General features: G+C 42.0%; 1 protein-coding gene across 1 annotated transcript; it reads left to right on the top strand.

The window, feature by feature from the left end:
* Window positions 1-114: 114 nt before the first annotated feature.
* On the top strand, window positions 115-1,164 carry LOC137959553 (uncharacterized mitochondrial protein AtMg00810-like). Its single transcript, XM_068806919.1, has one exon. The coding sequence runs from the start codon at window positions 115-117 to the stop codon at window positions 1,162-1,164; it is 1,050 nt and encodes a 349-aa protein (XP_068663020.1).
* The last annotated feature ends 20,229 nt before the right edge of the window (window positions 1,165-21,393 follow it).

The following is a 21,393-nucleotide window of genomic DNA, read 5'->3' as shown; positions in this document are numbered from 1 at the left end:
ACCGAGGAGTTGTATATGCGGCCACCACCAGGCCTTCCTCATCTTGCTGATTAAGTTTGTCATCTTCGACGTGCTTTATATGGTCTCAAACAAGCTCTTCGCACTTGGTTTGCGATGTTCAGTTCCTCTTTGATTTGTCTTTGTTTTGTTGCTTCAAACTATGGTTTTGCCATGTTCATTCGCAAAATTATTGTTGGGCATATTGTGGTTCTTCTTTATGTTGATGATATGATTGTGATTGGTGATGATGAAGTTGGCATTGTAGACCTTAAACAACAACTTCATTCTCTCTTTGAAATGAAGGATCTTGGATACTTACGGTATTTTTTGGGTATTGAAGTTGCCTATTCTTCTGAAGGTTATATTTTGTCTCAATCGAAATACATCTCTGATGTGATCAGTCGAGCAGGATTGACAGATGATCGGATTATGGACTCTCCCATTGAACTCAATCATCGCCTTAGCTCTACAGATGGAGAATTGTTGTCTGATGTTACCCGATACAGAGAGGTAGTTGGGTCCCTTGTTTACTTGACGATCACCCGTCCTGATATTACCTATGTTGTTCATGTGGTTAGTCAGTTTGCTTCCACCCCTCGTACCACTCATTGGACAGCCGTTCTCTGTATCTTACGTTTCTTACGTGGCACTATGCATCATGGTTTACTTTTGTCTTCCACGTCTGATTTGGTTCTCATTGGTAATTCTGATGCTGACTGGGTTGGTGATCTGACAGATAGAAAATCTACTACTGGTTATTGTATCTTCCTTGGTAATTCTTTGGTGGCTTGGAAGAGTAAGAAACAATCAGTTGTCTCTCGCTCTTTTGCCGAGGAAGAATATCGGGCTATGGCAACCACTGCTACTGAGTTAATTTGGTTTCGTCGATTACTTGAAGAACTTGGCTTTCCTCAACTATCTGCTACCCCTATGTTTTGTGATATTCAGAGTGCCATTCAGATTGCCAAGAATCGTGTTTTTCATGAGTGTATGAAGCATATCGAGATCGATTGTCATTTTGTGCGGCATCACTATTTACAAGGCTCTCTCACCTTGCCCCATGTTTTCTCCACATCTCAACTTGCTGATGTCTTCACCAAATCACATACAACTCCTCGTTTTCATCATCTCATAAGCAAACTTATGTTACTTGCCCCATCATAAGTTTGAGGGGGGGGGGGGGGGGGTGGTTAATGTAAATATGTGTATGTAAATAGGGGTACACTTGTCTTTTTCTTTTGTCTAAGGGTATACTTGTAAATTCCCTCTTTCCTCTTCGTTTTTGAATAGGGTTTCTCGTGAAACCGTCGGGATTGTAATTTGTATTTTCTGAGTTTGGCAGATAATGAAACATACTCTCTGAAAGATAACCACAAGCTGGTTAGAAGATCAAGTGGGACCCACAAAGATAGCCATGAACTGGCATCTTTATCTTATGGTCACACTCTCATAGAAGAGTTCTAGTTTGAGTTATGTTGTCTTCTATTTATATTGCATTATGTAATTATGGTAGGACTTATCTTTAAGTGTTAAAGTTTGGGTGTAATTGGGACAAAGGTAGTTTTATTGTAATTGGACTTTACTATCTTCCTCTATGATAAATAGAGGTTAATGTACTCTGATTATAAGAGGTCAATGAAGTATTTTTCTTTTCCATAAATTCAACAAGCTAAATTCATGGAGTCCTGAAAATCAGCATGGTATCAGAGTAGGTACTCGTATATGGACCTCTACAGATCAAAGATCTTGAGTTTATTAGTTGGGAAAAAGGTTTCCTAAGATGACTAGTCATTCTGGGATAGAACTTGGACCCAACTTCACATGATATCAAAGTATGGATTTTCAGGGCTCGCAGCTATGGTTCCAATTGTTTTTTAATCTCATTGTCTTGTGCCCTTGTGTTGTGCTTGTTTCAGTTTGTTTTCTTCTCTACCATTTTTTGTTAAAATTGCATAAGTCTTTAGATGCTGCTCGGTGAATGAGTTCTTCTTTCTAAAAGTATTTTAGATGCTACTTGGTGGATGATCGACTAGCTGATGCTCATGTTCCTATTTTTAAGACGATAATCCATATCAGTTTATCATGTTTTTGTTCCTGCATACATACGTTTTGAAGGCAAGATGTAGTCCTTCTATCCTTTCATGAATCAAGCAATACGGAGCTCTGTTCTTCGTTAGTATAAGTTTGAGCATGGTGTCTGTTTTTTTTTCCTCCTGGATCTTCATCAGTATGATAAGGTAAGAACTAGATTCTCCTGTTTCTAAATTGCATATTTATCATGAACTCACTGGCGTTGCTGGAAAGACTCTTTGGTATGGCATCAATGTTATGGTCCCTAGTCATGGATCGAGTAACTCGTCATGGGATTTGAGAATCCAGCACTGTAAGTGAGTTGCTGGACTCGGTAAGGAAGAAGAAAAATCCTTTCTTTGTGCTGATCTCGGATTGGAGTAAAACAACTCTCCTTATGAGGCTAATCTACTGTTTTAGGGTAAGGGCAGAGAGCCCTTACTGCTGCTGCTTGGACAGGAGGAGAAAGACTCCTCTTTTGATGATGGAAAAGAGCGTTTGGATCCCTCTTGGTTGTTGCTCGTGAGAGGGTTGGGAAGCTCCTATCTTGTATAACTTTTGGATCACGTATGAGGGGTTCCTTACCTTATTCTTGTTGGTATTGATGCTTCAATACCTTGTACCAGTGCTGCTCGTGATAAGGGGATGGAGAATCCTGACTTCTTGCTGAGAAAGAAGGGTAGGGTCCCTCTCTTGCTACTGCTGATGAAAAGGAGGCTGAAGCCTCTATTTGAACTCGTAAAAAGGGAACAACACTCCCTTCTCTTCTTCGGTATTGATCAATGGAATGGCAATCGAAAGATGAGAGAAGGACAATCAGATTCTAAGGGAACCTGGACCTAGATCTCATCAAGGAGACCTCCAAACCCTAGAGCTCATCAAGGAGAACTCCAAACCATGTTTAACTAATTCAAGACTTGCCCTTTTCTCATTCCTTTGCCCCTAAGTAGGCTGGACGTCCCCCCTAGTTTTAGGGTTAAATATTATAATTCTACCCCTATGGCAATTTAACTTAAATAATGAATGAAAAACGAATTTAAAACAATATGGAAAGAAAACTATTTACTTTGTAACTCAGCGCGACTTCATTGTATGATTCGGTTAGCTATTGAGTCCACAACATCTGCCTCCCCTTGGAGAAAGAGTTTGTCATCAAGCCCTTAAGCTGGGTATACCTGGTTGAAGATGTCCAACTGCTCCCATGTAGCTGCTTCAGGTTCTGTAGCTGTCCACTGGACGAGAATCTCCCACTAGTCATTGACCAAACAAGCGCGTAACACCGCGACTGGTGTGAGGATGACATGTCCGTTATCCACTGGAGGAAGGAATGGAGTAGATGTAGGTGGTGACCCCATATATGGTTTCAAGAGGGAGACATGAAACACATCATGCAGCTTGGCCGTGGCTGGCAATTGTAGTTGATAGGCCACCGGCCCATGCAACGAATAATGGAGAAAGGCCCAAAATAGTTGGGGGAGAGCATATGGCGTGGTGGTCCACAACAGACTGCTAACTGTATGGTTGTAGGTGTAACCAAACATAGTCCCCTACCTCGTATGAGACATCTTAGTGTCCCTTGTCGTAGACATCTTTCATGTGAACCTGAGTTCATCGTAGGCATTCTGCAATATTCTATTACACCTGGTCACGACCCATGAGTCCTTGATCAATGGTGTCCACGCGGGTAGACCCTGGAGTATACGAGAGAAGGCGAGGGGGATCCCGACCATAAAGAACCCTGAAGAGAGTGGAACAGTATTCAGCCCACGGTAGCCATTCAACCCATTGCTTCAGACGATCACCCACAAGGCACCAAAGATACATTTCGACGGTGTGGTTAAACTGTTATGCATGCAATAACATTATTATTTTAGTTTTTTTCTTTATTTTACTTTATTTATTTCAGTTTTAGGCCACAAGGGTATTTTTGGAATATTTTATTTATAGGGGTATTTTTGTAATATTTTATCTTAAACCTTGTAAGGGTGAACCATATTTAAGGGGTAAGAGTAATGAGAAAGTTAAGCATTAATTTAGGTTAAACATGGTTTTGAGTTCTCCTCAACGAGCTCAGGGGTGTGCATTCTCCTTAACAAACCTAGGGTTTTCAAGCTTCCCTTTGGCTTGATTTTCATCTTTCTCTTCTTCCTCCCTACGAATCCATGTGTCAGATCCGGGACCATAACAACTGGTATTAGAGCCAGTTGTTTCCTGAATGCAATGATTTTGGGACATTGTATTCATGGATGTCCTGCAGATGGTCTCACTTTAGTTGCAGAAATGGTGGGACAAGGTTCTAGCACCAAATCGGGTGCCAAGACAACATCAAAAGATAAAAAGTTTACCTTTGAAGTTAACTTTGTGGGTATGTTAGGTGCTTGTGTTCGTCCAGGATTAATGTCAGAAGGCCAAAAGTATTTTCAATCAATGTTGCCTAAATATCACATCAGCCCAAGTTTGCACTGAAAGGGATCAAGGAGTACATTACCATAATCAACTTCCAATCATTTGCTGAATTACCCGGTCAAAATGTGGATGTTTGGCATACCATGGTAGTCGGATTCTGCCAAACCAGGAATGTCGGGGAAGCATTGAGTGTCTTTAAGGAGATGGCAAAATAGCAGGGGAGGAGACAGGAGGAATTTGCTGGTTTTGCAGCACTTGGGTTCTTTCACAACTTGTTGTGTACTGCTGCTATTACAGTGCAGAAATGGACTCAACAAAAAAAAAATAGAAAACAGAAAACTTATAGGTCCATCTTTAGGCCAGCAGCATAGCCGTGTTTATTGGAAAAATGAAAGTTTTACCTATTGTTCCAGCACAATCAAATGCATTTCTGGATTGTACGGCGTTGTTTTGACATTGTAGAAAATAGTGCTACAAACAGTGGCACTGCTGAAACCAGAGCTGATTATTCAGAAAGCAGTAGTAGCAGTGACGTATGGCGCACAATTATCTATTGTTGTGAGCACAACCAATACCCCTCTATTGGATGTAACTAATTCTGACTGGACTAGGATAGCAACACAAATACTTTTATGTTATTAATGCATGTCTCATTAGTGGAGCTCTTGAGCCCAAGATGATGCTACTCTCTCATATTGCTGCTGCTATTGCAGTGAAGATAGTGGCACCCCAGCAGAAACTACAAACTAAAAAAGTATTATGCAGCTCAATATTGTGTATAGAAACAGGACCATGGATTGGACATGGCATTGGATAAGAAATTGATAGCTTCATGCACACTTGTCTTGAACAGTGGCCTGCAAGTATACATAGATATGCCTATTCGCACTGTGAATTGTGCTGTTGGTACAATGCTAAGTCATGAAGTGACGGAGAGATACCACTTGAATGGGCTACCTAAAGATACAATCCATGTGAGGCTGACAGGAAGTGTGGGACAAAGCCTTGGTGCATTCCTTTGTCCAGGGTTAACTCTTGAACTAGAAGGGGACAACAATGACTATGTAGGCAAGGGATTATCTGGAGGGAAGATTGTAGTGTATCCTCCCAGAAAGAGTCAGTTTGATCCAAAGGAAAAGATAGTCATTGGTAATGTTGCTCTTTAAGGAGCACCTGGAGGGGAGGCGTATTTTAATGGAATTGTTGCTGAGGGGTTTGTGTGTGTAACTCAGGGGCTAAAGCAGTTGTTGAAGGGATTGGAGATCATGGTTGTGAGTTCATGCTAGGTGGTACTGTAGTAGTACTTGAGAAAACTGGAAGCAACTTTGTTGCAGGGATGAGTGGCAGTGTTGCATATGTTCTTGATATGGATGAGCAGTTTCACCAAAGGTGTAACCTTGAATTGGTGGGCCTTGACAAAGTAGTAGACCACGATGATATCTTGATATCATACTCAGTGCTTACGGCCATGATATTTTCATCGAGTTTGTTGAGAAATTTGTTGCACATGGACTGGGTCCAAAGACTAAGGTTATTGTGGACATGCTGCATTTTGACAAGGAGCCAACCGTTGGGGCAGATCCCAGAAAGGCTACTAATGTCAAAGCAGAAGTTACCAGTGGCACAGGTGATAGTTTAACTTGTTGTTCAGTTGCTTATTCATATTGGGGTATGCTACATCAAGAGATGTTGGCAGTGTCACAAAAAAAATTGCTTCTCTGGTTGGATGCTCCAATTTTGTAGACCAGAGGGATGCGATAGATACTGCGGTTGATATGTGAGAACGGATGGCGATGTCGGAACGGGCAAGCAGACCCTACCTTCAAGCTTGAGGACAAGCTCTTTATTCTAGGGGGTGTAATGTTATGCACACAATAACATTATTATTTTAGTTTTTTTTCTTTAATTTACTTTATTTATTTCAATTTTAGGCCACAAGGGCATTTTTGGAATATTTTATTTATAGGGGTATTTTTATAATATTTTATCTTAAACCTTGTATGGGTAAACCCTATTTAAGGGGTAAGAGTAATGAGAAATTTAAGCATTGATTTAGGTTAAATAGGGTTTTGAGTTCTCCTCAACGAGCTCAGGGGCGTGCGTTCTCCTTAACGAACCTAGGGTTTTCAAGCTTCCCTTTGGCTTGAATTTCATCTTTCTCTTCTTCCTCCCTACGCATCCATGTGTCAGATCTGGGACCATAACATAACCACCTCGGTTTGGCCATCTATCTGAGGATGATATGCGGAGGAGAATTTCAATTTTGTGCTGCTCAGACAAAAAAGTTCCTGCCAGAAAGTGCTAATGAATACCGCGTCCTGATCACTGACAATAGATTCTGGAATGCCATGTAATTGAACAATGTGCTCAAGGAAAGTCTGTGCTACCCGTGATGTTGTATATGGATGAGCCATAGGAATAAAATGTGCATACGTGGAGAACCGATCGACCACCACAAAGAGTATTGATTTTCCGGCTAACTGTGGAAGACCCTCAACAAAGTCCATCGAAGTATCAGCCCATACATGTGTAGGGAGCGCGAGAGGTTGTAGAAGACCTACTGGACTTAAGTGGTCGGCTTTGTTGCATTGACATACCTGACATGTTGAGACATATGTTGCAATGGAGGTCTTCATGGCTTGCCGATAAAAATCTGCTCGACTACGTTGCAAAGTTTTCTCAATACCTTCATGTGTGTTGTCATGGTATGCAGAGAGGATGACTGGAATCAACTCGGAAGTGTGGGGAAGATAAATTCGTTGTTTGTAGCCAATAAGTGAATCCTGGATGGACCACTTAGACTCCATTGTACCCTCTGTAATTTTTCTGTGTAGCTCCTATAGGACTGGAAGACTGGTATGGGCTTCTCTCACCAAGTCTAGGATGAGGAAACGAGGTTGGCTGATCGCATATATGAGCTGCTGGTGTTCAAAATATCGTGACAAGGCATCTGCTGACTTGTTTAATCTCCCGACATGGTATTCCATCAAAAAGTCAAATCCCATCAATTTACTGATCCAATACTACTGTGGCGAAGTCGTGAGACGTTGTTCAAGTAAGAATTTAAGGCTATAGTGATCAGTACAAATGAGAAATGCATGACCCCATAAGTAAGGGTGCTAGTGATGGACTGCCTTGGCCAACCCTATTAATTCCCATTCAGACACTGCCAATTTGTGATGATGAACTGCCAACTGCCTACTGAAATATGCAATGGGGTGTGACTGTTGCTATAAGATGGCCCCAATGCTCCCACCAAAAGCATCACACTCAACCACAAATAAGTCTTCAAAATTGGGAAGTTGTATGCTATGGTCCTATGGTTAAGTACCTATGCCTTCCGCTCCTAACAGGCCGGTCTTTTGGGTAGTATTGGCTAGGTGCTTAACAATGTGGTATCAGACAGGACCACCGTTGGCGATTATTCTTCTCCCAATGATTGGCTCAATTTGCTAGAGGAAGTTCGGATTGAAGGACAGACCCAAACTGCCAAAATCCGAACTGAAGTTATGGACCTTTGGGAGACTATTCTTCAACTCAATCTTCTGCTCTTCCGGGTAGTTCCAACAGGCCATCCGACCAGCAACCCCCAACCCATCCATCTACCCTGCATTCTATGAGTCCAGCACATCATAACCCAGGGGGTGTCCACGGCCCAAGCCACTCCACCGTTGCCAGGTACACCAAGCTCGATTTCCCCACTTATGATGGGTTCTCTGACCCTTTAATATGGTTACATTGATGTAAACATTTTTTTTGGAATCAAAGAACCCAAGCGGATGATCAGTCCCTTTAGCCGCCTTCCACATGCTCAATGAAGCGCAACTATGGTACCACCAGTTTGACTCTGAACACCACATCAACAATTGGGACACTTTTAAGGACTATTGCATGTTGCAGTTCAGGCCCCCAGCCCGAAGTAACCCTTTAGGGGATTTGGTCAACCTAAAAAAAACCGGTTCCATAGAGGCTTATCAGAAACAATTTTAGGAACTGTTGGCAAGAGCCAACAAGTATGTCTATCCTGCTCAGTATGTTAATTTATTTACTGCTGGACTAGTGGAAGCACTTTGCCTGGAAGTTGAATTACACGACCCACTGGACTTAGCTCATGCTATGAATCCGGCCAATGCCCTTGATGCCAAGCTGAGGGTCTTGAAAGAGTCTTTGGGGGTGTAGGCCCCCATGGCAAGGCCGTGTGGCAACTGGTGCACCAAACCCCACTACCTTCCCTTTGTGCCAAGGCCCAAACAACTCTCAAACATCGGATGCACACAAGTTAACACCACCCACCCCCTTCATTCGCCACCTTTCACGAACAAAGATGGAGCAGAGGAGGACCAAAGGGCTCTATTACAATTGTGATGAGCAATACCTCCCTAGGCACCAATGCAAACGTCTGTTTTGGTTAGAGGTGGATAATTCAGAGGATACCCCACCACTTGAGGAAGCGGAAGAGCCCGAGGTGGAAGAACCAGCCATTTCCCTACATGTTATGACAGGTTTGCATAGTACCAACACGATGCAGGTCCACGTTGTCCTAAAACACCTCATGTTGCTGGCCTTAGTTGATTCGGGCAGCACCCACAACTTCATCAGCCATCTAACGACACAACAACTTGGCTTGCATATTCAGCAGAACTCTGGGACTTCAGTTTCAGTAGCCAATAGTGAAAAGATTTCCAGTGCTGGAGTTTGTACAGTAGTACCCTTTGTTATTGAAGGACACACATTCGTGGCAGATTTCCTGGCCATTCCGCTAGCCGAATTTGACTTGGTGTTGGGTATTAAATGGCTGCAGTAGTTGGGTCCAATTTTATGGGATTTCAAGTCCCTCACTATGAGCTTTATGTCTTACCCGCAACCTTTTACCCTTCATGGACTCATGCACCATCCACTTGCACTCTACAACATTTACAAGTTCTGGACTCCGCCAGTAGTCAGTCATAATAAAATTTATAGATTTATTTCAGGCTTCAACAAATCTCCCACCTATCCAAGCTTGTGACCACCGGATTCGCTTAAAATTGGGCATTGAGCCAGTAGTGGTGCGTTTATACTGCTACCCCCATTTAAAAAAAGATGAAATCGTGCGGTAGTGTCCACAAATGTTGGAACAAGGCATTATTCAGCCCAGCCGATCCCTTTTCTCTTCTCCAGTCTTATTGGTAAAAAAACAAGACATCACTGGCGTTTTTGTGTGGACTACAGAGAGCTGAATGCCAAAACCATCGCGGATAAATTTCCTATTCCAGTGGTGGATGAAGTGTTGGATGAATTACATGGGGCACACTTCTTTACTAAAATGGATTTGAGATCCGGTTACCACCAGATTCAGGTACACCCTTCAGATTTGGAGAAAACTGCATTCCGCACACATAAAGCCACTTCGAATTGCTCGTGATGCCATTTGGGCTTTCCAACACTCCATCTACATTTCAAGCCCTTATGAATGAGGTATTTTTTCCTCTCTTATGCAAGTACATTCTAGTTTTCTTTGATGATATTTTGATTTACATTAAGAAGTGGGATGACCACATTCTTCATTTGCGCCATGTCTTCTATTTTCTGCGTTCACATTGCCTATCTCTCAAGCAATCCAAGTGCCCCTTTGGCACCACTAAGGTGGCTTATCTCGGGCATGTCATATCTGCCTCTGGGGTGAAGGCAAACAATAGAAAAATCCAGGTGGTCGTTGACTAACCTCCTCCACATTCAGACACTGCCTTATGGGGTTTCTTAGGCCTCTCTGGTTACTATAGGAAGTTCATTCGAGACTATGGCCAGCTGGCTGCTCTTCTCACGAGTTTGCTGAAGCGAAACTCCTTCACTTGGTCTGAAGCCGCTGCCTCTTCCTTTGCCCAGTTGAAGCATGCCTTAGCCACGACCTCTGTGCTCCAACTTCCAAATTTTGAATAGCAGTTCGTTGTATAATGTGATGCTTCCAGAGGTGGCATTGGTGCGGTCTTACAATAGCAGGGTGTGTATTTCAACAGGCACTTGCCCCCACGCCACCACAAGTTGGCCGCTTATGAACGAGAGCTTATCAACCTAGCTAAAGCCATTCAGCATTGGCGGCCCAATCTTTGGGTTCCACACTTCATTATTCGCTCAGACCACTTTAGTTTGAAGTATTTATTGGAGCAACGCATCACAACTTCACCCCAACAGCATTGGCTTAGTAAATTGATGGGCTTCAATTTATGGTCGAATACAAGTCGGAGCACCTCAACCAGGTAGCCGATGCCTTATCTCGCCGGGAGATGTCCGAGCCACACCTCCATGCCATCAGTCAACCAAAGTTCCTTTTGCTGGATTCCCTTCGAGACAAAATTCAGCAAACTCTGGAGTTCACTGACCTGTATGAAAAAAATTGAACAATAGACTATGGATAGCAACTGGACAATCTAGGACCACCTCATTCTCTACAAGAATCACATTTATTTATGGTCTACCTCAGCATTGTTTAACACCATAGTATCCACCTATCACGAAAGCACTCATGAAGGCCAGCAAAAGACCTACTTTAGGCTTACCCATGACTTCTATTGGTTAGGTATGAAACACATTGTGTTTGATTATGTGTCGGCTTGCCAAGTCTACCAAAGGAACAAAACCGAGAGCCTAAGCCCCGCAGGGTTGCTTTAGCTTCTCCAGCTCTCTCATGTATGGGTGGATGTTTCTATGGATTTTATTGATGGCCTAGCTAAGTCATCCTGCAAATCTTTTATCTTGGTTGTGGTGGATCGATTTTCAAAATATGGCCACCTCCTTCCTCTGTCGCATCCTTACACAGTGACCAATGTGTTATGGACCAGATCATTCGCATCCATGGCTTACCTGAATCCATTACAAGTGACCGCGATGCGGTTTTCACTAGTACATTTTGGAAGGAGCTTTTCCATTTACATGGCACCAAATTGGCTTTCTCTTCAGTCTACCACCCTCAGACGGATGGACAAACGGAAGTGGTCAATCGTACCATTGAGATGTATTTGCGTTGCTTCGTGGGGGATCACCCGAAGAGTTGGGTCCATTGGCTAGCATGGACAAAATTTTATTACAATACCTCTTTCCACATAGCCCTCCGGGATTCACCTTTCAAAGTAGTCTATGGTCGTGACCCTCCCCACCTCTTATCTTATGTGGCTGGGCCTTCTCTTGTGGTAGCTCTCAATCAGGCTTTGTTTGAATGTTATCGTATGCTTGACCTGGTCAAAGATAATTTGCAACAAGCACAGTCTCAGATAAAGCAACAATATGATAAAGGACATCGAGACCTCTCTTATGTACCTGGGGACTATGTCTGGCTTGTCTTCAACCCTACCACCAGCTCTCTCTTTCAGCTTCCAAGCGTCATAAACTCTCCCCGAAATTCTATGGTCCATTTCAGATTGAGGATCATGTTGGCAGCGTTGCTTATAAGCTGCAACTTCCACCTGATGCAAAAATTCATGATGTTTTTCCATGTCTCCCTTTTGAAGCCCTTCAAGGGAGGCTCACCTATCTTGCATACCCCCTTGCCACCGTTAGAGGATGGTCGTGTGCTGCCAACTCCAGCTTTGGTTTTCCAGGCGCGAGGTGTACACAGTTCGTGGGAGATTTTGAGTCCAGTGGGCAGAGACCGACCCTGCTGAAGCCTCATGGGAACCGTTGGAAGCCTTCCATGTTGTCTATCCCACCTTTGAGCTTGAGGACAAGATATTTCTCTAGGAGGGGGTGATTTTATGGACTCCATAGCCAGTTGAGTGATTAGTAGACGTCATGGGTAAATCATGTAACTTTCTGGTTTAAGCACTTGGTTGGTTTAGATGTAATTTCCTTTCTTTTCAGGGCCCTTGTTATTATCCTTTGCTTTGTACTTGAACCCTAGCTTTCTCCTATAAGGGCGACATCAGCTTGAATGGACTTAAGCATTGATCATTAGTTTTAATTCATAAATCGGATTCTCTCTCTCAAAGAGGTCCAAGGTGCAAGCTTCCTTCGAAAACTTGATTATTCTCAGCTATAGGGTGTTCTAAAAATACCAAGCTGCACTCAAGGACGAATTCCAATATTGAACCAAGAGGAGATCATCAGGTGACTCGATCCATGGCAAGGGAGCTTAACAAGCTATTCCAGCCACTGGTGCGGGCAGTCTCCCACGAAGCACCATAAGTACATTTTCACCATGCAGTTAACAACCTTTGTCTGCCCATCTGATTGCAGGCGATAAGAAGAAGAAAAGTTCATCTTGGTACCGCATAATCAGAAGAGCTCTCTCCAAAAGTGGCTGGTGAAGATCACATCACGGTCGCTCACAATGGATTCCGGAATGCCGTGTAGACGAACAATCTGGTCGAAAAACACTTGAGCGACTCGAGAAGCCATATACGGATGAGCCAACGGATAAAATGATCATACTTGGAGAATTTGTCAACCACCACCAAGAGGACGAATTTGCCAACTGCCTTGGGAAGGCCATCAATGAAGTCCACAAAAAGATCAGCCCAAACTTGTGATGGAAGGGCGAGTGGTTGAAGGATGCCCATGGGTAATAAATGATCAGCCTTGTTGCATTGACATGTATGGCACTAGGCAACGGACTCAGCAATTGCGGATTTCATACCTTGCCAGTGAAAATTGGCCCTGATCCAATGCACTGTCTTTTGAACTCCCTCATGCGTGCTATCATGGTAGGTAGACAAAATGACAGCAACCAAGGGGGAGGAGTGTGGTACATATATACGATCGCTATACATAACAATGTCATCCCGAATGCCCCACCTGGAGTCCATGGTTCCCATAGTGATCTTCTGAGATAGCTCCCGAAGAGCGAGGCTAGTCCTCTAGTACTCTTTAATGGAAGCAAACAAGAGAGATCTGGGCTGGCTAACCGCATACATTTGTGGTGGTTCCTCCAGACGTCGGGATAATGCCACCTTGTTCAATTTTCCCGGCTTGTGTTCCACTGTGAACTCAAACCCCAATAATTTGTTGATCCAATGTTGCGGCGGTGATGTTGAGATTCGTTGTGCTAGCAGAAATTTCAGGCTGTACTGGTCTGTGTGGATGAGGAAAGTGTGTCCCAACAAGTAGGGCCGCCAGTGTTGAACTGCCTTGGCCAACCCAATCAGCTCGCGCTCATAAGCTGGTAATTTTTGGTGATGTGTTGCTAGCTGCCAGCTAAAATATGCGATAGAGTGTTGTGCTTGTTGTAGGACCGCCCCAATACCACCCTCTGAAGCGACACACTCTACTACAAATAGGGCCTCAAAGTCTGGTAGTTGCAAGGATCGGAGTAGCAGCAAAAGCCTGCTTGAGTGCCATGAAAGATTCTGTTGCTGCCTCCCCCCAGACGAAGGTGTTGCGCTTGAGGAGATTGGTCAATGGACTGGCCAGTGGACCATAATTCTATATAAATTTCCGAGAGTAGCCTGTGAACCCCAAAACTCCCAGTAAGGCCAAAATGTTGTGCGGTTGTGGCCATTTGGTGATTGCTATGATTTTTTTTTGGGTCCACTATGACACCTGCTACTGAAATGATGTGGCCAAGATAGGCTACCTGGGCCTCCCCAAAAGAGAATTTGGAGCGTTTGAAGAATAAGTGATGTGCTCTGAAGAGTTGGAAGACACATCGTAAGTCTTCTAAATGTTGTGCTCTTGATTTGTTGTATATGAGAATATCATCAAAGAAAATCAACACAAATTAGCGGAGATAATCACAGAATACCTCATTCATCAAAGCTAGAAAGGTGGACGGTATATTGGATAACCTGAAAGGCATCACTACAAATTCTAAATGGTCATGGTGAGTACGGAATGCGGTTTTCTTGATATCTGGCAGGTGCATTCTGATTTGGTGATATCCCGATCTCAAATCCAACTTGGTGAAAATGGTTGATCCATGTAATTCATCCAAGAGCTAGTCCACCACTGGAATGGGAAACTTGTCTTTGATAGTTTTGGCATTGTGCTCCCTGTGGTCCACGCAAAACTGCCATGTGCCATCATGTTTCTTAACAAGGATAACTACCAAAGAAAATGGGGAACGACTGTTGTGGATAAGGCCTTGTTCAAGCATGGTTTGGCATTGCCGTTCGATTTCATCTTTCTAAAGGTGTGGGTATCTTTATGGTCAAACCACCACTGCATCTAAGCCGGCTTTTAAACAAATACTGTGGTCACAGTGCCACAATGGGGCAAGCCCGGATGGCACCCGAAACACGTTGGTGAACTCCGCAAGTAACTGGTCCATGTTGCTGGCCGGTGGTTTTTGCTCATATAATAGGTGGACATGGGATCCGGTAGTAGTATGACTGCCCTTTAACAACACTAATTTTCCTTCTGCTACAAAGCTCATTGTTAACGCCGAGAAGTCCCACAAAATAGGGCCTAATGTTTGCAGCCACTTAACCCCGAGAACCATATCAAATCCGGCGAGAGGGATGACAAAAAATGCGGTGGTAAAGTGTGTTACCAATGGAAAATTGTACCTCCTTGATGACCCGTAGCTTGGAACCTTCTCCCCATTTGCGACTAAAATTGTGCAATTGGGTGACTTTGGATTCCCAGTCAGAGGTGTTTTGCCGCTGTCACGCTGAGGAAGTTATGTGTGCTGCCCGAGTTCACTAACCCCACTAGTTCCTGGTCAGATACTTTGGCTCTCACCTGCATGGTTTTGGCTGATTTCTGTTCGATAATGGCATGTAAAGAAATTTCTGGTTCGGCCTTTTAGAGCATCTGTGGCTGGTTCCTCTTCCTCGGTCCACTCTTCCAATTCCAACCAAAACAAATGTTTATATTGGTGGCCCACCCGGTATGGTTCATCACAATTATAGCAGAGGTTCTTCGCTCGTCGGTCGGCCATTTTCATCCGTGTTAATTTTTTGATATATGGGGGAGGGGAGTTGCTGCTGCCACAGTATGGCCTGGCTTAGATTTGGGTGGTGGCACTGGTGGCCCCGTCATTGAAGGAAAATAATTCCTTGCCCCTTGCCACCCGGGTGCACTGGTTCTCCCCCGTCGCTAGCCACTTCTCTTATTTTGAATATGTTGTCTGGCTTCCATTGCCCGAGCCAAATTCATCGCTCGCCCCGAATCAGTAGGCGCATGGAGTTCCACTTCCAATTTCAAAGAATCAGTAAGCCCTGCTGTGAACAAATTGACATGCTGGTCTCTTCAAATTAGGTGGCTAGCTCGAGCTAATTTTTCCTGAAATTGCATCTGGTATGTTTCCATTGACCCAGTCTGTCGTAAAAAGATCAAGTACCCCAGAGGATTGCTATAAGCTGGCGGTCTGAACCGTATTGTGCAGAGCTCTTTAAATTCTTCCCAATCCATGACTAGGTGGTCCAATTCCACTTGATGGAACCAGAGTTGAGCTTCATCCAGCAAGTGGAAGGCAGCTAAGCTTATCAGATGTGCCTTGGTGGGAAAAAAATTTTTCACATTGGTGTAGCCTTATTAAGGGATCAACTGACCGGTGCAGGTAGGAAAATCAATTTTTGTGTACCTGGGTACGGACCCTCTGTTTTCTGCTGGTAGACCATTGCACCCAAAATGTTGTTCTCCCCCTCTGCTTTAAGAGTGTCCTTCCATCCTTCGTATATTGTCTAGGGGTTGGTTTAATCCAGCCACAATCTCCGAAACTCTGCTTGTGATATGTTCCATCATCTCTATCATTTGAGCTTCATTTTCTGTCCTCAGTTCTCTGGCAAGGTTACTTAGTTCTTCACTGACTGGCCCCCCATGTTACCCTACTCTGATACCAAGATGTTAGGGTCCCAAGTCATGGATCGCATGACACGGCGAGGGACGGATGTATCCAGTGCTGTGAAGGAGTGGGCCCATCAATTGGACTGGTCTAGCCCACAAATTTGGACTGACCTGGACAGCAGCAGTGATTGTGAGGGAGTGGCCCACTGATCTGGACTGGTTTGACCCACAGATCTCGACTGATCTGACCCACAAATCTCGGAGGTTGGGACAGCAGCTTGCTGCTTTTGCCTAATGAAATGTGAGGCTTTATTTATCACTTTAGCTCATTGATAGGGGAGATGCAACTCGCTAGAGGTTGGCCAGAACAGGTTGCTACCTCCCTGTCATCGGTTGGGGATTGGAAATCCACCGTGGTCGTGCTCGGTGGCTGGACAGCAAAGGACCACCGGTGGCTCAACATCTGAATAGAGCCCTGCTGTTTTGGCAGAAATCCGACAGCACCTCCCTACTGTCGTCGTGCTCAGGGGCCTCCTCTACACACGAACTACACTTCTGCCCTACTGTAGGAATCCACCTACTGGCTTCTCTCTGACCACCTCAGCAGCAGCTCCCCGAGGTGTTGCTTCGTCTTACCATTCCTGGTTTCTGCCGTGAAACACCATGAAAAACAACATCTAAAACCAGAGAAGCTTCGACTGTTGTTTAGTGCTTAGATCTTTAGGAAACTGTATGATTTAACAACAATAAGGGAGGATTATGGGGGGATAAATGGAGCTCAAGAGGAACTCCGATCCTGAGCTCTAGAAGGAGACCTCAGATCCTGTTTGGAGATAAAATGAGTCTTAACATTTCATTTCCATCACTGCCTTACAAATATTTCACGCCAACATGAGTTTAGGGCAAAAAATTACAAAAATGCCCCTAAGGCATATTTAAACAGAAATAACATAAAAACATAAATGTAACTAAAAGATGTAGTACCCAGTGACTCACCCACGGTGCAACTGAGTTACCCAGCTAGCTATCGAGTTCATAAAATTTTAATTGCTCTATCACCTTCTCACCCACTTCATGTGTATTTCAGGATTTTATTACGAAGCAGGTGATTGGTGGAGGCCGTGAACAAGGGGGGCTACACTACCTGGATGTGCAAAAATAAATAATGTTTTCACCAGTGCAAATGAAACAAGGCTATGGCAAAACCGGTTGGAACATTCATCTTCACAATCTCTTCATTATCTGTTTCCTACTCTTAAAGTCAGGTCCGAGTTTAATTGTGAAGTTTGTCAACTGAGTAAACATCAAAGGAGTACATACTCACCTCGTCCATAAGTCAAAAGTATTACTCCATTTTCATTAATTCATACCGAGTTCATTTTCTCAAGTCAGGTATTTTCATTTATTGATGACTACACTCATACCACTTGGTTGTTTCTATTTAAGGAGCATTCTGAGATACCATTGATTTTTAAGTCTTTTCATGGTATGGTACTCACTCAGTTTGGTCAGAACATAAAAATACTTCGATCTGATAATGCCAAGGAATACATTTCCAAAGAACTTGACTCTTTTGGTCAAGAAAATGGCATTATCCATCAAACATCATGTGCCTACACTCCTCAACAAAATGGTGTAGCCGAACGGAAAAATCGTCATATTCTTGAGGTAGCTCGAGGTTTATTATATGCCATGAAAGTTTCATACTTTTGTTGGCCTCATGTAGTCCTTACTACATGCTTTCTTATAAATCCTCTACCATCTTCCATTCTTGGTAATAAATCTCCTTACTCTATATTGTCACCAAATGATGATCCATTTTCATTGCCCAATCAAGTAATCAAAATATGACCAAGTGGAAGGCTTTAACAACTCGGTTAATGGAGATGCTTAGCATAAATACTAAGTAATTAATTTTAAAGGATAATGAATCATAAAAGGCTCAAAATCATCCTTCTTTATCCTGGAATCTTGTTCTGATAGATTAAAAAAAAAATCCAATATGCACTGGTCTCGGTCAAAGTATTATGCAAACCAACAAAAATTGCCTTGATAATCTCTTCTAATCAAATATAATCCAAGATACATATATTCTCATAATTTCATAAGGACATCTCTAAACCACATCTTAATACCAAAAACCAGTAGAATATAATTAATAATATCATAAATAAATACTTATCTCTTGAGCTTCAATCTTGCTTCATAAGGAGCCTTCTATGAGTTGCTTTTAATCATATCTTCATAGAGCATAATGGGGATCCTAAATTGGTAACTCTGATACCATGTTGAATTTAGGACCCCATGAATAATATACCTCACTCAAGGGCACAGAGAAATAAAAAAAAAAGGAAAAAGAGAAGGGCTCTCGGGTAGAGAGAGAAGAGAAGGAAAATAAAAGAGAGTAGAGAGATAACACTTCACACGAGAGCGATGAAAAAAATAAGAAACTTGTTTGATGAATTCCGAGTTACAGTCACCTCTATTTATAGTTGATGAGGTGATAGAGTCCATATACAAGTAATTTTAGGACTCCTAATTACATTCCAACTAGAACTCTCCAAGATAAGCCTATCTTGATAAAATTACATTATCTATTTAATAGACTACTTTAACTCAACTTCTAACTCTTCTTTAATTGAGTGAAACAAGACAGAAGTCACCTCATGATCTTATCTTTGTGGGTCCCACATGATCTTCTAGCTCATGTTGATAGAGATACCAGCTCGTGGTATCTTTGTGGGTCCCACTCACCTCTCGAGCTCATGGTGGGTCCTACCGTCTTGTGTAGCCATGGTGGATCCCACATTGTAACATCTTCCAATATCCCTTCATCTTCAAACAAAAGAAATTAAATTTTGAGTTAGGTTTAGGGGTGTTAAAATTTGAATTTCTTGTAGTATTTTTGTTATATGTGATTAAACTCTTATCGAACTCGGATTTGTTTTGGGACTGAAGATTTTAATTAAATTAGAATTATCACAAGTTTTGAAATTACATGGTTTCTCCCATTTACGTATGACCAGTTGAGGGTAAAGTTGAGATACTGAAATTGAAGGTCAGTTGAATATTTAATTTATTATATTTCTGGAATTTGATATCTCAACTTGATTTTGGCATAGTTAATCAAGTAAGGAACAAAGACAAATAATGGACAAGAAAGAGGGCACCTACTAATTGGTGTTTAAAGAGAGCATAGCAGGGATCCTCATCGTCATTTGCCTACAAACAAAGACATGGAAGCTTCTTTCCAATTTGCATAAGTATATAGGTCTAAGGGGATCGACCCAAAAAGGAATGGATCATGTGGGTTACATTTAACCAATAAAACTAGTCGGTTCAGTCAGAATTTTGTCCTCTTTTAAGTCTACTAAACTTCACAGTTGGACAAGGGATGGGGTCAGGTTGAACCTAACTTAGTCAACAAATACAACATGGGTCTAACAACACTACATTGAACCAATGAATGCATCTCTATAATAAGCACTTCATTGAATTGAATACGTAAGTTATTTAATTCACGAGCATGCATCCTTTAATTTCTTTAAGTTAAATAATGCCATGGCATTATCCTCTTTATATTAATGGATCATGAAGTGCCATAGTGTATTTCTAATCTACTTATGTAAAAAAAATTAACAAAACTAATAATTTGTGTGCAATATATCTTTGACTCATATATTTTGCACAAGTTTAAAAACTTTGTAAGTTAATTTTTTTTAATTAAAGGATAATCCTTGATAATATTATGGGTATGCATGTTGTTATATTACCCTCCCACACATTTTTTAATGCTTCAACCATGTGGTGTCTATTAATTAAAATTAATTTAGAACTTCATGTTTCACATGGAGTCTTAACTTACAAAATAAATTTGTAGGAAGTTGCAAAAGTAAGTGAATTATTAAATTCAATAGTATCATCTATATTGTGGAAAGAAGTAATGGCTAAGACAAAGAAGATAAATTTAATTGCTCAACTTGAAGGTGGTGCATCTAAACCCTATAAATAAATTTTGATAGAAATCTTTTAAGATAACTCTGAAGAGGGAAAAGAAGAAAAAAGGGAATCAAGAAAAAAATTATGGTGAAGGGAAATCAACTTAGGATGGTCCTTGTCAAGGCAATTGCATCTTTATCAGTACCAAGTGATGCAATACTTCGGTACAAATAACCTCCACTAGTAGTCTACAACCATACCATAGTTTAAGAAGTGTAGTAGAATATTTAAAGTGGTTGTTGGAGAAGCATTTTTGGAGAGTGCTACAACGATCATAGCTCAACTAGTAAATCACATGTTCTCCATTTCACCAACTTGCTGCAAGGCAGAAAATGCAATAAGCAGCTTGCCATGTTGGAAGGATAGTGAAAAATGTAATAAAAGTAAGAATAGATAAGTGGTAAGAAGAAATATATAAAACTAATATAATATCAAACTAAATATAAAGGTAATATCAAAGTTGTAGAATATAAACTTGATAATTAGATTCAAGTATTGACCTTTAAGTTTGTTAAAAAAACTATCAGCCAATGTAGGTTAACATGGCATATTTTTTATTCCATATCGGTTCCTCTAAAATTTCATACAACTTATCCTTTTTAATTTTATTGTTGTTTAAAATATCTAGTTTAAATTTATTTATTAAAGACAAGTTCCTGTCTCACGTAAATTGTTGATTTTCAGAACTCCATGAATTTAGCTTATGGAGAAAAAGGGAGAGAGACCCATTGGGTGAAAACCAGAGGAAGAAGAGGTTATGGACTTGATGTCCAAACCCTCCCCCTGAAGCTCTATTTATAGATTAATAAAACTACTATATTACAATAATACCCATGAACTTAGGGTTTAGGGTTTTAACCCTGGAACTTTAATCTAATTACATCAATGCCATCTATATGAATGACTCTTTATTTACCATCCTGCCATCATTGTATGTGGGCCTTCTCCTTGATCTGTGGGCCTTGAGCTCATCTTCTATATCTCTTGAATGCATGGGTCTTCCTTGGTCTTATGGGCTTAGGCCCATCATCTAATACACTTGGATATGTGGTATTCCTTGGTCGTGTGGGCTTGGGCCATATCTTCCAACACTCCCCCTCAAGTTGGGGTTGAGAGAACAACATGAACTCCCAGCTTGCTGCAAATGAAGTATAAAATATTTTTTGTATAAAATGGCTCATCTTCCAACACTCCTCCTCACACTGGTGCTCTCATTCATGA

Source organism: Aristolochia californica, unplaced genomic scaffold (genome assembly GCF_029961685.1).
Source record: "Aristolochia californica isolate CCGP_79_NKW_82.1479 unplaced genomic scaffold, dmAriCali1.0.hap1 SCAF_3, whole genome shotgun sequence".
Taxonomy (NCBI): domain Eukaryota; kingdom Viridiplantae; phylum Streptophyta; class Magnoliopsida; order Piperales; family Aristolochiaceae; genus Aristolochia; species Aristolochia californica.
Note: the sequence above shows the minus strand (reverse complement) of the source record. Positions and strands in the feature narration are given on the sequence as shown.

Excerpts from the sequence above, each read along its gene's own strand:
- LOC137959553 (XM_068806919.1), top strand. The coding sequence starts at position 115 with ATGTTCAGTTCCTCTTTGATTTGTCTTTGTTTTGTTGCTTCAAACTAT.